The sequence below is a fragment of the Lissotriton vulgaris genome, chromosome 1_1 (assembly GCF_964263255.1).
Source record: "Lissotriton vulgaris chromosome 1_1, aLisVul1.2, whole genome shotgun sequence".
Taxonomy (NCBI): Eukaryota; Metazoa; Chordata; class Amphibia; order Caudata; family Salamandridae; genus Lissotriton; species Lissotriton vulgaris.
The window spans coordinates 1,185,166,556-1,185,181,454 of NC_141685.1; the positions used below are offsets into that span (position 1 = coordinate 1,185,166,556).

Consider the following 14,899-nt stretch of genomic DNA (forward strand, 5'->3'; position numbering starts at 1 on the left):
TGCCTCATTAAACGGTAACAGGGGCTCTAACACAGAGGATGGAGAATGCAACATTTCAGTCAATAAATTGGACTTCAATTCGGTGGAAGGAAGATTAATATCCAACAATTCAGCAGCTTTTCTCACAACTGCATGATAATGGGCTACCTCCTTTGAAGGAGCATCTGAACCAGGAGAAAAATTCCACTCAGACCACTTGCATCTTTTAATTCTGCAAAAAAAGTCCTCAGAATCAGGAAGTTCACCTTCCTCAATCTCCTGCCAAAAGCGTGCCCCTTCCACAACTCTTTGGGCCTCCCTCCTGGAACGGATCCTCGGGACTGGAGTTGATGGATCCACAACCAACTCCATCGGATTCGGGACCGGCATCGAGCGCGGATCTGATGGCACCGCGTGTGCCGAACGAGGGTGAACAGACGGCACCGGAGATTCTTGGTACGGCGCCGGAGCCCTCGGCGCCGTAAAATTCCAAGACTGCGTTGCTGGAAGAAAGGGCATACATGGAGCCTGGGCATATGCCTGAGGAACACCCAAATTGAAGGCAAAAGGACCCGTGGGACCCGTAGGCGCACCAGAGGGGTACATGGCCCTTGCAAAGACACCATACATAGCGTTAAGATAGTGTGATGGGTCTTGACCTGGAGCCGGGAAAGGAGGATAATTTCCCGGCACCGCCTCCGAAGTCAGTGTACCTGGAGTTGGGCCCGTCGGCACCGACAAAAGAACCTCTTCAGGATGCTCCTGATCTTCTTGCTCTGGCTAGAATTCATCCGGAACCGAAGAATGAACCGAATCCGAAGGAGCCGGCGTCGGTGATCGAGAGACTTCGACTTCACTTCCTTCTCTGGCGAGGCCGGAATTGAAGGAGTAGGATCGACCTCCCCTCTGTGACATCGAGGAGAAGATGACCTCGGCGCCGGTTCCTTATCAGAATGACGCCTCGAAGAGTGCTTCTTTTTCTTATGTCTCTTCGACTTCGAATGTCCTGACGCCGGCTTCGATCCAGATCTGGATTCCGAACGAGACCTCGACCTCTACCTCGATCTTCTTTTACTCGCCTTCTTATCCTTCCTCATCTTGGCTATAAATAAATTCGCCTCCCTTTCCTTTAATGCCTTCGAGGTCATCTTCCTGCAGCACGCACATCCATCGACGTTGTGAGCGGAAGACAAGCACCATACACAATCCTCGTGCGGGTCAGTGATGGACATCTGCTTTACCGCACTCCCTGCAGGGCTTGAAACCAGATTTTCTCCCAGACATCTTCGAAAGGAAAAGAGAAGAACAGACAAGAACAACTATAATAACAATGTTACTACGGAGAGTCCCAAGAAACCGTTGGCGTCGACGACACGGAAAAAAGGGAACGGACGTCATCACGCCGACGAGGCCCTATTATGGACCCAGTGACGTCAGCGGGGTCGCGAGCGGAGTCGTAACCTCTGTGACGTCATTCATGACCTCGCCGGCCTGGGGAGCTACAAAAGTTTCCGATTGGCTGATGCGCAGGGTGAATATTCACAAGGTGATGAATCCACTGGCAGATGTATCTATCAGAAGTACAGATCCAAACTTGCACTTAGGTAACATGTTACCCAATCCCAATTTGTGTTTAGCAATTAAGTTTTTTGGACCGAGCGTTTTTTAGGGTGTCCCTTCCTAATACCAAATTACAATGGTATGGGGGGGATAGAGAGCTGGCAAGCAAGATGGCTGCACTGATGTGAGGTTTCTGCTGTCCATGGCATATATCTTGTATTATCCTGCCTCAAATGACTTAATCACGACCGATCTTGAGAGAAAACAACGGAAGTATCAGCAATTAGAGGCTCGCGGCCAGACAGCTGGCTCAAGCTCTGTGTGAGTTTAATGGCAGTCGCGGGACAACTGATGCTGGTGGCGCCTGATTTGCAGCTGCAAGGAGTGGCGGAATGGGTCATCGCTGGGGACCTACATGTAAAGCAACCTCTTATCTGACCTTTCTAATTTCTACACTTTTCATCTGTTTTGATCTAGACGGTGTCACCCTCGAAGGATATCGGAATGAAACCCTGTGAACCAATAACCTAATAAATAGGATCCTTCAAAGGAGAAGATACACGTCTCACCCAGATATTTTGTGAGACTATCAGTTCCAATCATGTATAGATGGAACCATAATATCCTCACAGACATGGAGGGCATATAATAACTTATAAACAGTAACTGACTGGACTCCAACCAATTTTAGTACATTGTCCTCTCATAAGATCAACTTAATAAGGGAAATACCTTCGGATAGAGATTCTGCTGGATTACCTGCATCTGGAAAACAGAATACTTCTCTCTTGAACCAGAGCTAATCCCACGCTACATAACGCATATTAGAATATTGGAATGGTGGGAGCTCCATCATTCCAATTTTTTTTGTTCACAGCTCTGGCTGTGAACAAAGGCTTCAAGGAGCCAGAGGGGATTCCAATCCCCTCATGCTCCCGTAAGGCATTTTGGCGGCATGTCGGGCATCCAGATCGATTGGGTTAAAACTCCTCTTTTCCCCTTCCTCCCTGCCTCAAAACAATTCCATTCAGATTACCCGCTGAAGTTATGCGACTCTGAAATTAGATATTTGGGTCTGAAAAGATAGAGAAGAACTAATATGAGAAAATTATGCCACTGCTCTGTCACTGCCCAGGCACAATATGCCTTATATTGGGACAGACCTACTCCTTTCATGCCGCATCTGGCTAAAGGACAAGGATACATGACCCCATCCCAACATCTGCTTACCTGTGTATGCTAGCAAACTCGGCTGAGGCAGCAGACTCCACTATTGCGTGTACAACAAACAGCTGCATGGGGCAGAATGGTTAAACGACTAGGTCAATACTCCACTTATCCCACTACCTCATTTTTACTTTCTGGTCTTGCACGAAACGACCTGCATGACCATGCTTTATAAGGCTGGACTCACCACTTGGGGGATCTTTATTCTGATGGTCTATTCGTCACCTGAGAAACATTTTTTGCAAATTAAGTGCTGACACAGATAGATTTCTCTCCAGCAAAACGTGAAGTCCGCTACTTCTAACCTTCCCTGGGAATCTCCCTCATTCAACTCCCTAGATATGTTGCTTAACTCCACAGGTCTAGGGCATTTGGTCTCAATTCTATACTACTCGGCTAAGATTAAGGGACCGGAACTGAAGGAAAGTGCTTGCGCTGGATGGGACCTTAAGTTGGGGTGCCACTTACAGTGGTTGAATTGCAGTCAGTAGACAGGTGGTATAGCCTTGTGTAGTAGGCTTCGAATTACCCACCTTACATTTCTACATCGGATGTTCTATATGCCTGCCAGGCTGCATCGTTTTCACCTTTCCCCTGACGATATATGTGCCAGATGTGGCACAGTGGGGGCAGACTTCCTCCATCTGGCTTGGGAGTGCAGACCGATACAGGCTTATTGGGGCGAGGTTGTTTAGGCAGTTGCCTCATGATCGGGCAAACTGTAACCCTCACACCACTAATGGTGATACTGGGACACACAGAAGCTAGTCTTATTTTGGCTAAACGTAAAGTTGCATGCAAATGAGCGAGGGGCGTTCGCCGAAATTTTGGGAAAGTCTGCACGTCTTAATCTACGGTAAAGATCAACTGACCACCTACGCTGAATTGCTCCCCCTCTAGTTAGAGGGCTTGAGATATCTGAGACCCTTTACAGGCTTACCTGTTAATACAGACATCCAACACCGAGGTTGAGACAGCCCCTCATCTGAGCTCAGTGTAAGTAAGAATGTCGATTTCAAGCCTGGCAAGTGCGACCTAACCTACTGCGTTAAGTTATCTATCCTCAAGTTCAAATATTGCAGGTATACACTCTGACTTCTTAACATCCCCTTACCATGTGATCAGCTGGCATTGAGGTGTTACTGCATTTCAATCAATCAGGGAATGGTAAGAGCGCTACTTACCCGTGAGGATCTCAAGGCGCTGAGGGAGGGTGGTCCGCAGATATATTTAGCCGAAGAGCCAGGTCTTGAGGGTCTTCCTGATGTCTGCCGGTGTCTCGTTCCAGGTCTTTGCTGCAATGTGAGAGAAGGATCTTCCACCTGCTCTGGCTCTGTGGATGAGCTCGGTTTCAGCCAGTGCGAGGTTGGAAGATTGGAGGCTACTTTTGGGTACGTGGAAGTTGATTCTGTTGTTGAGGTATTTGGGTCCATTGTTGTGATTTGTAGTCTTGAGTGAGGATTTTGAAAGGGACTCTTTTCTTCATGGGGAGCCAGTGGTGACTTCGTAGGTGTTGGCTGATGGGTTTGTGTCGGGGGATGCCGAGAACGAGTCAGGCGGCGGTGTTCTGTATTGTCTGGTTTGCAGAGTAGGGACTTGTTGATGCCAGCTGAGAGTGTATTTCCATAGTCCAGTCTACTGGTGTCGAGTGCGTGGGTGACTGTCTTCCTTGACTCAGGGGGGATCCACTTGAAGGTCTTGCAGAGGGTGTTGAAGCAGCTGGAGGTGACGGCGTTGACCTGTTGGTTCATGGTGAGTGATGAGTAGAGTGCAGAGGTTCTTGGCGTGGTCTGAGGGGGTAGGTGGGCTTCCGAGGGCAGTCGGCCACCAGGTGCCGTCCCATGCAGAAGGGGTGGTACTGAGGACGAGGACTTCTGTCTTCTCTGCGCTGAGCTTCAGGCAGCTGATGGTCATCCGACTAAGAAGACTTGCATTCCTTTCTGGAAGTTGAGTTTGGCAGTGTGGGGTCTTTGGTGAGGGAGAGGATGAGCCGGATGTGGTCGGCGTAGGATACGATGTTGAGATCGTGTTGTCAGATGATGGATGCGAGGGGGGCCATGTAGATGTTGAAGAGGGTGGGGCTCAGTGATAAACCCTGTGGTATTCCGCAGGTGATTTTGTGGGGTCGGAGAAGAAGGGTGGGGGTCTTTGGCTTCTTCCAGTGAGAAATGATCGGATCCAGTCCAGGGGTGTTCCTTGTGTGCCTGTGTCGTGTAGTCTGGCGACTAGTGTGCGGTGGGAGACGGTGCCGAAGGCAGCTGTTAGGTCGAGTAGGATGAGGGCTGCGGAGTGGCCTTGGTCCAGGAGGGTGCGGATGTCCTCTGTAGCAGCAAATAGGGCGGTCTCTGTGCTGTGGTTTCTTCGGAATCCGGATTGGGACGGTCGAGGACGGTGTTCTCTTCAATGAATCGTGTCAGTTTCCTGTTGACTGTTTTCTCTGCAACTTTGGCTGCCAAGGGGAGGAACGAGATGGGCCGATAGTTCTTGAGGTCGGTGGGGTCAGCTGTGGGCTTCTTGAGCAGGGTCCGATTTCTGAATTTGAAAAATTCATCTAGGTTTATTACCCTTGTAATATGCTATATACATGAAAAAAATCAATAAAGGAATATAACAAGACAAAAAACATTACAATGGCATGTACAACTGTTTTGCAACTAAATAATGGTCGAAAAGCATTCATTTTTTACCAACAAGGGTGGTGGTAATCATTTGCAAATGGGAAAGTGTTCCCATGGAACCCCACCCCATTTTTGAAAGTTGAAATAAATATTTTTTAAGAGCAGACAGTGTTCCAAGGGACCACTGCCTACTCTTAAAAAATGAAACTAAGTAAATAAGGGGAGGGTGATGGAACCGCTACAGGCGTTTGCAGAGGTCATGGGGCTGACAGACCTATGGCGCCTACACAACCGCCGGGAAATGCAATATACTTATTACTTAGCAGTGCGTGGTATCTACTCCCGGCTAAACCATATCCTGACACACACAGAGTATGCTGGGTTGTTTTGGAATGCGAACATTAAAGCAGGTGGTATTTCAGATCTTTCTCCAGTGGAGGTGGCTTTCCTGGGTCCACCGAGAACGACAGTAGTACCATCCGGAATAGATCCCTGGGTTTTCATGAATAAAAATCGGGTAGACCAAAATAGAGAGGGCACAATTCTACTTTCTGTAAAACGAAAGGTCAGTAGACTCAGCATGCACCTGATGGGATGCATTTAAGTGAGTGATACATGGGTACGTACAAGCATTGCTTGGTGTGCGGAAAAAAATAATAATCCAGTGGGGCACCTTGGAGAGAGGAATAGTTAAGCTGGAAACAAAAATACTACATTGCTTGGTGTGCGGAAAAAAATAAAATAATCCAGTGGGGCACCTTGGAGAGAGAAATAGTTAAGCTGGAAACAAAAATACTAGCAGGAGAAGAGTCTGATCCGCCACTCATTCATCAAGTTAGGCTCAAGCAGCAGGAAATGAAAGACCTAGAGGGAGATGCAGCAAGATCCCTAGCATTGGCAACACAGAGGAGGCTATACGACCTCAGAGATAAAGCCAACAAAATGATTGCATGACTGGAAAAGAGGGATACAGAGAGGAACTGTGTGGTAGAAATACAAGACTCCAAGGGAGTAGCACAGACGACTGGGGACGGAATAGCAAAGACTTTTGCTGATTATTATAAGGGAATATACACCTTCACACCTGCTAGAACATTAGAAGACTGTAGAGAGCTGCTGGTAGACGTCCGGATCCCTAAATTGTCAGTTGAGGACAGAGACGACATGGAAAAAGGCATCACAGTTGAGGAAATTGTAGGGGTTATACATGACTTACAGACCGAGAAGGCATTGGGGCCCAAAGGCCTGCTGGTCGAATTGTACAAGGGCACAGCAGGGGTTCTGGATCCGCATTGGTTGAGAATATTTGAAGATGCAAGGGAAAGGGGATACCTACCAGCAGATTAGCGAACAGCCACAATAATGGTTATCCCCAAGACAGACAAACCTCCGGAAGATTGCAGCTCATACAGAGATTAACATCCTATCCACGTTCTTTGTGAATTGTGTCTGGGCAGCTGTTACGATTCTGGTACATCCAGACCAGTCGAGCTTTATGCCTCACTGGACTGCCAGACTAAACCATAGGCGTCTGTACGGGGGTATGGCGTTTGATTGCATTGAATGGCACCATTTGTTTACAGTCTTGGAGAGATTTTGATTTGGCCCCCAATATCAATCATGGATCATAGGGAAGAGGTGTGGCGCAGCGGCCAGGGCAGCTGACTCTGGAACCCGGGGGCTCGCGGTTCGATCTCCGGTGCTAGTGGCCAATCAGTCCAGGACCATGTGACTCTGGGCAATAGCTTGCTTAATATTCCCGACGGCCCCAGCGCCTTGACGCCCTCGGTTAATTGTTTGCGCTTTACAAATACTGGACATTTACATATGGATCAAATTACTCTATACGAAACCAATGGCTAGGGTACTAGTGAATGTCAGGGCTTTCCTATCTTTTGCCTTACACAGAGAGACCAGGCAGGGGTGCCCACTATCCCCATCCTATTTGCGTTGGCACTGGAGCAACTCGCAGGTTGTGTAAGAGGAGACCCATTGATAACGGGGAAAAAGGGAGATGGGATTTGGGAGGAGCGTACATCATTATAAGCCAACGATATTATGCTGTACACCACTAGGCCCCTCTTCACAGTAAACAGGTTGTTGCAAATATTCCGATTTTTCGGTGGCTACTCAGGGTACCAAATTAATTGGGATAAGTCTCTCTTGTTCATGCTTACGGGTGGAAACCCCAAACTAAAGACCAATTCAAGTATTTATGTATTAATATAGTGAGAACGGAACTGGAGTTCTTGGAAGAAAACTTAAAGCCCCAATTGGAACGTCTGAAAAAAGATGTGCCGCACTGGAGGACCCTGCCAATCTGCCTGATGGGGAGAGCGGTATTATTCAAAATGATGACACTGCCATGCATGCTGCATACCCTACAAAATACCAGAGAAGTTCTTTAGAGAGGTAGATAGCAAACTGAGGAAGCTCTTATGGGACTGGGTGGTGCTACGATAGCGCTATCCAAACCAAAGAGGGGTCTACAAGGTAGGCCTCGCCATTCCAGATATTAAAAAATACTACTGGGTGTCACAGTTAGTAATGGTCAATGAGTGGATCTTTGCAGATAGAGCTGACCAGGCGTACAGGGTGGACCACTTCGAGATGGGGCAGAGGGGTTAGCCAGGCGCTATGTAAAAAATGAAACTTCAAAGTTTTATTTTTACTTTTGAAACACATTTAGTTTTCCTTTAAAGGACAACGAACTACCTTTAAAAAAAACATTAAAGTACAATCACAGTCATGGTGTTCTGCTGACTCCAGCAGGCCACCACGACTGTCATGTCGGCAATTCCTGATAGGTCATAAATTGCAACCTACCCAGTGCTTAATGTGCAAAAAAATAAGTGCCGGGGCATTTGTGCGGAGGCAAATGCAGTTTACACCACACAATCTTTGCTAAATGTCAGACTACATCGCTCTCCAAAACAGCTGTCCTTGAAGCCGCTCCCACCAAGGTTTGCTGATCCATTACCTTTTCCTGTTGGTGTGTCTCTGCGATTCTGAAGGTAATAGAGGAGCTGCTCCACCTCGGCAAGTTTGGATGGCTGAATAAGCTTGCATTCCTCAACTACCTTTCGAGCAAGCGACCCGACATCAGTGTTGGCATTGAGGCTCTTCAATCGAATGCTGGAAAATCATTTACATATATTATTAGTGAGGCTGACTATGATTAGGGAGACTGACACAAAATTACAGGTTTACCAGCAAACGACATCACGGTCCATTTAAATAAAAGCGCAAACATAATAGGTGTGACCATAATTCACATTGCGAATGTCCATCTTCTAAATTATAGCCATTATCTTTTATTTTATGTGTTTTAAGTGTTTCATATAGGGCCAACATTATTTTCGGGGCACTTTGGAGCACCATGCACACGTACAATAGAGATACTGTATTGCTAGCCATATGCAAGTGCCAAGTGACACAGTTAGCAACATCCAGGTAGTTAATGACTTTTAGTAGCACTCTACACTTAGACCTGACTTTGCCAATGAACTGGGTAAAACTAATATGTAGTCACCGATATAGGAGGAGTAGAGAAAGAATAGGAGTAGCAAAACTAAGAAGTGAATGGTCACTGCAACTTACATTATCCTTGGTGTTTGCAGTTTCAATTCAGTTGTAGGTTTTTGCATAGCATATTTAAGAGGCACGTAAGATAACATAATATTACAGCTAACGTGGAGGGCAAAATAAAAGCATGGAAAGAGCGAAAAACAAACAATCATACTGCAAATTTTATTCCACAAATAGCAACATAGATGTATGGCATTACACAAAACAGGCAGGTCATATTTTCAAGAACACGAAAGTGAGTAGTAACAAGGAATTCAGAAAGGAGGTCGTGGGGGACGGGTTGAGTAATCCAAACAGCGATAAGATAAACAGGTGTGAACTAGTGAAAGTTTCAAGAGAACGCACTTCTAAGGAGGAACTGTAAAAAAGAAATTTTCCAAGATTTAATAATTCTGTAAGAGACAGCAGTATCACACTGGATGATAATGTCAATATTATGCAAACTCCAAATAAAAAAAATACCTTTTCTCTCATCAGCACTGCCATAGCCACCAATGGCATAGAGAGAGAGTGGTGGTTAAAAAGCAAAGTACCTTCCAGTGAGACAGTGGGGAGGTTGAGGGGCTCTCCAAACACAGGATCACACCCCCCCCCCCACCAAGTAAGTCATGATTTTTCAATTTTCAATTTTATTTGAATATGATTTGGAACTCGATAGAGATCCACATATAAACACAACAAAATTATCAACAGACATTGAAAAAACATAAAAACCACAAAACACATTCCTATTTATACAAGAGTCATATCTGTTAATATAATTCTAAAAAACATTTTAAAAAGTTAAAAATTCTGAAACAAAACATTTCATTGGGAGGATTGAAAGTGGCATCACGTAAAGACTTAGCAGAAGAGATGCTTAACTGTAAACATATGGGTCTCACCCACTTTCGACGGTGGACCATTAGGGCAGGGCATATAAAAAGGATATGGGTAATATCCTGAATGGGGTTGTCATTGCCGCATAAATTACATTTGTCGGAGCAGCCGTGCCATCTAGCTAGTAATTTATTTAGAGGCAGGAGATCATGTCTCAAGAGGAACCAAAAACGGCGTAATCCATGGGGAAGAGTCCAGGATGCATAAGGTTGTGTATGTTTAAATAAGTAAGAGTTGACAACCTCAGTAACACCTTTCTTTAAGATGAGGACATCTCTATCCCTCCTAAAACTTAACTCCCAAGTTGCCCGCTTTAATGACAACTTTAGCTGATGTGGAGTTAATGAAAAAAGAGTTAATTCATCCAATTCTAATAAGGTAACAGCCCTTCTAAAGTTCTTTAAAAGTAAAGAATGTTCCTTCATAGGGCCCAGTAATTCCTTTTTAATCAGAGATCTTAAAGTTGCCAATTTACCCTTGGCTAAATGGAAGACCCAACGTATGACTCCTGCCAGGGCCTGAACCCAACTGCCTCATATGCCCAATTCAAGCCTGAGGGATTCCACTCTACAAGCATTATTAACCGACAATAAATGTCGCAGGAGACTACCCTCGATAGTATCTAGGAAGCCCCATTGACACAAATCTATTACCTCCATGACGTAGAGCAGGGAAGCTGGAATTTTTGCTCGAAAGGCCTCTAACAGATGGGCAAAGTGTCTTCTGCCGGTAGCCTTATAAAGAGCGCTCAGTACATTTCCCTGGGACTTGGCTTTCCTTATATTGTTGTCTATGTGAGGCTTGGCACTCAGGTTGCTGCATACTATTTTCCCCAAGAAAACATAAGATTTTACAGTTTCTCGTTTCTCATTACCTAAAAACCAACTGAAATTTCCATATTTCGTTTTTCTCTTCCCTGTAATACGCATTACCTTGCTTTTGGACATATTGATCTTCAGGTAGTGGGACTCAGCGAATAGATGTAATGCATGCAGACGATTATTTAGACCCTTCGGGGTAAGGTCTAAAAGAAGAATATCGTCTGCGTACATTAAGCATGCAACCGGTTTGTCCCCTAAAGTGGGAGCAATTCCTTCACTTAGAGATAAAAACTGTGGTAGGTCACAAACATAAAGAGAGAACAACAAGGGAGCCAATAAACAGCCCTGTTTAAGACGATTAGCTGTGGGATAGGCCTCTCTCCCCACCTAACAGTACTCTACACCAGGTATCAGAGTGGAGTTCCTGAATTAGATTTAGCATCCTAGCTCGCACACCCAAGGTGAGTAATTTCTTCCACAGCAACAGACGGTCAACTTTATCGAAGGCCGTGGAGAAATCAATAAAGGCCGCATAGACCCCCCTCCTCGGACCCTGATATATTTAACAGTTATTACTTGGAGAGCAGTTAAGTTATCCAAGGTACCACGATTTTTTCGGAATCCCGTCGGTTCTAGGGGAAGTACATTTGTGTGGTCCACCCAATAATTGATTTGTTTCAAAAGGCATCTTGCAAACACTTTGCCAATTGCATCCAAAAGGGCAATTTGGCGGTAGTTTTGGGGAGATAATCGGGTTCCCTTTTTAAAAAGGGGCACTAAGATACTCCCTTTCCATGAGGGGAGAATCTTTCCGCTAGACAAACAAGTATTAAACATAGGGCATAACAATTTGCTCCATTTCATGCCGCTTTGCTTTAGAACAGAGATAGGAAGTTCATCCTGCCCCATTGCCCCAGATGAGCGCATTTCCTTTATAGCTGTTTCAATGTCCTTTTCAGACAAAGGGGCCAAAAGCTGATCACTCTTTAAAACCTATTGGGGAATCCACTACTCCATTATTTGCATAAAGGGTTGTGACATAATCCACCCATGATTGTTCATCAATAGGGATAGGAAGCGGTCTGGTTCTTGAGCCACACCCCTCACCTATGAGGGACCAAAACTTCCTAATTTCTCCTTTGAAGGCTGCCTCTCTTAATTTTATCCAAATGGTGTCCTCCCTTTCTTTCTGTAATTTCACTTGTTGCCTTTTCCTCCTTTTTAATAAAGTTACCCTGTGAGATCCTTCTGCCGATTTACACAAGTATTGTGCCCTTACTAACTTATTTATTTCTATATTGAGTAAGCGTAGGGGACAAGAGGGTATTGCGAAGCACCTTTTCTTTATTGTTATTTTTAGCTACCGATATCACTAGTTTCATAAGGTCTTGGAAACACGCAATTTCAAAACCATGCCACATAGCAAGATCGTCGATTGCAGCATCAAGAACTTTCTCCAGATCTTGTTCTGCTTTTGTGTTCCAATAACATCTGCCTGATTTCACTCCAAAACTTACCAGGTCGCCATTTAGTGACCATACGTCAGATTTGGGAGGATTTATATTCATAGTGGAAAAAAGTAGTTTATGGTCGCTAAAAACCGATTCGATAACCCTAAGATCCTTTAGTAGGGCAAAGGTGGAATTCTCAACTATCACATAATCTAATATAGAATCTCCCTGATGAGATTTGTGGGTAAAATTTGCAGGGGAATCAGATGGGAGCCTTCCGTTCGCTATAATCCCATCCATAACGGACAGCTCTTTGAGAAGTATCTTCCCTCGCATATTTGTTTTAATCTTCTCGGGGAAGAGAGCTTGAGGGATTTGAAGAGATTCTTCTTTTTATTTATCGCGAAACAGACTCATGCTTAAGTTAGAGATTTTGCAATTCAAATCCCGTACTAAAATTATAATTGGGGGTAGGAGTAAGTCATGAGCCCATAGAGAGCATGTGACTGAGACCCAGGAGATCATGTGATTGATAATCAGGTCTACGTTTTCAGTGCTGTGGACTGGGATTTTTTGCACAACACAGCATTTATTTCCCTAACCCGCAAGCTGTAAGCTAATGAAGGAAAATATCAAACAAGCATTGGCATAGCCAATAGGTCTCGCCTTTGGGACCTTATAAGTGTTTAGCCATGCAACAGTTGATGTTGTTGCACCAAGGATATTGTGCTGCATTACTAAATACTTATAAAGTCCCAAAGGCGAGACCTATTGGCTATGCTAATGCATGTTTACAAATGGATCTCATCAGGGGAAACGTGACTTGGATGAAAGGAGTCGCTCTGTGCCCCTCTGGCCAGGATGTGCTGCAGTCTGATACCAGTGCACATTTGCACATAATCCAGGGCAGTGGGAGAGGATGTTAAACTTGTAGGCCTCTTGTCTTTCTCACCATTTTCACACCGGCAATCCAGTAGTTTCAGCTCACAGACATCTGGCTCGATTTGAGACAAAAGGTTTCTTCTCTTTAACTTTTCTGCCCTGTCGCAATCCAGGAGGAGCTGAACGAGGAACCCAAATGGGCATAACATTGCGTTTCAGTGCAGTAATGCGGGGTGAAGCATTGCTATGTGTTAGCTTATCCCAGAGTGTGTGGCACTAGGCAAGGCTGGTTAGTAAACACACTAACATTCAGCTTGTGGCTTGTTGCAAACAAACATTCAGACGTGGGCTGGCAGCAGATGTGTGTGTGTCGGGGTGGTGAGAGGAGAAGCTCCAGCCCCAACAAGGGGAGCGGTTCATGTGCCCATGGCCCTTCTGGTCGGAGACTCCTCCGGCGGCTCTGCACTGCCGTAGTCGGCTCCCAAGGACCTCGGATGGCGAATAAGCAGCAGATAACCAATTCACCTAAAAGTGATTAAATGCACCTGCCTGGTATATATGCTGTGCTGTCAAAGTATCTATTGCATACCAAGGATGCATGGTAGTGTTGGTGAGAACTTGGTAATATAAAGGCCTACCCAATAAAGATAGAATTGCAATGGGAATTTAAATTATTATTATTATTATTTTTTTGATTTCTACCCTCTCCCCTCCCACCCTCTTCCTACTTGACCCCCCCTCCCCCCCCCACCCATGGAGAACCCTTGATGTATCTAACCGGATGAAATCCAGTAGATGGCACCCCACTACGGACTCCTATTGGCCCACCTGAGCCCGACCCAATACCCAACCAAACCCCTTGTGACCTGCAAAATGCCCAACTATGACCATATAGTGTGCAACTAAATGCGCAACTAGGTGCTGAGTGCGAATTACTAAATTTTTATGTTTAATTTTTGATACCCTTTTTTTTTATATATATTTTTTTGCGTGTATTTAATTTTGTGTAAGTGTATTTTGTTTTTTGTTCTCTTATCTAGCCTCTTTGTTTCCTGATAACATGTTTTTTTTTGTTTGTTTTTTAAACGGAAGAGGTCGTTACTCACTAGGACTTCAAAATTCCAAGATTCCAAAGGCATTAATTAACCCTATACCGAAGTGGCCTTATCTCCCAGCTCCGACAGAAGCTCGTCCGCCGCCTGCACTGACCTTATATTAAACATTTTATTGTTGTACATCACTTTTAGTGCTGAGGGGAATGTCAATTGAGCCGTTGCCCCCACCTTCCTAAAGGCATCTAAGCGTCTTCAAAGCTCCCACTGCCTTTCAAGTGTGACCCTGGCCAAGTCAGATCTTATAGAAAAAGAGAATCCTTTCCCTGATAAGGATTTCTACTTCAGGGCTAAGTTGAGAATTCGCTCTTTAAGAGCGTATGTATGAAAATGGACCAGAATTTTACGGAGTTTGGGCCTTTGTGGATTACGTCTAAAGGGGTCTCTATCACCCTTTGAAAGTCTGTAGCCAGCTCCTCCAGTGAGCAATCGAGACTTAATGAGTCTTTCAAAAGTTGAGTGATGAAGAGTTTGATCTCTGTGCCCTCTGACCCTTCGGGCACATTAAGGATGCGAATATTACCGCGTCTAGCGTTGTTCTCTAACACCTCCATCCTATCCAACAGGGTCCGGTCCTCTCTTTTCAACTTAACAATGTCATCTTTCACCTTGTCCACGTGAGCTGACAATGTCGCCATATTTTCCTCCAGCGCCCCAGTTCTGGATGTCAGGCCATCAAGTTTAGTATCTAAAGACTCATAATAGCTCCTTATGTCGGCCTGATTTGCTGATGACTCCTCAAACCCCCTCTTTATGTCCTGGGAGAGAGTGGAAAACATTGT

General features: G+C 45.1%; 1 protein-coding gene across 1 annotated transcript in view; it reads right to left on the reverse strand.

Moving 5' to 3' along the window:
- KIFAP3 (kinesin associated protein 3) overlaps positions 1-14,899 on the reverse strand; it is a 1,607,567-nt gene that overhangs the window by 1,427,265 nt on the left and 165,403 nt on the right. The window contains exon 3 of the mRNA XM_086964434.1: positions 8,365-8,519. Coding sequence (XP_086820560.1) covers positions 8,365-8,519 — 155 coding nt within the window. The remainder of the gene's footprint in view (positions 1-8,364; positions 8,520-14,899) is intronic.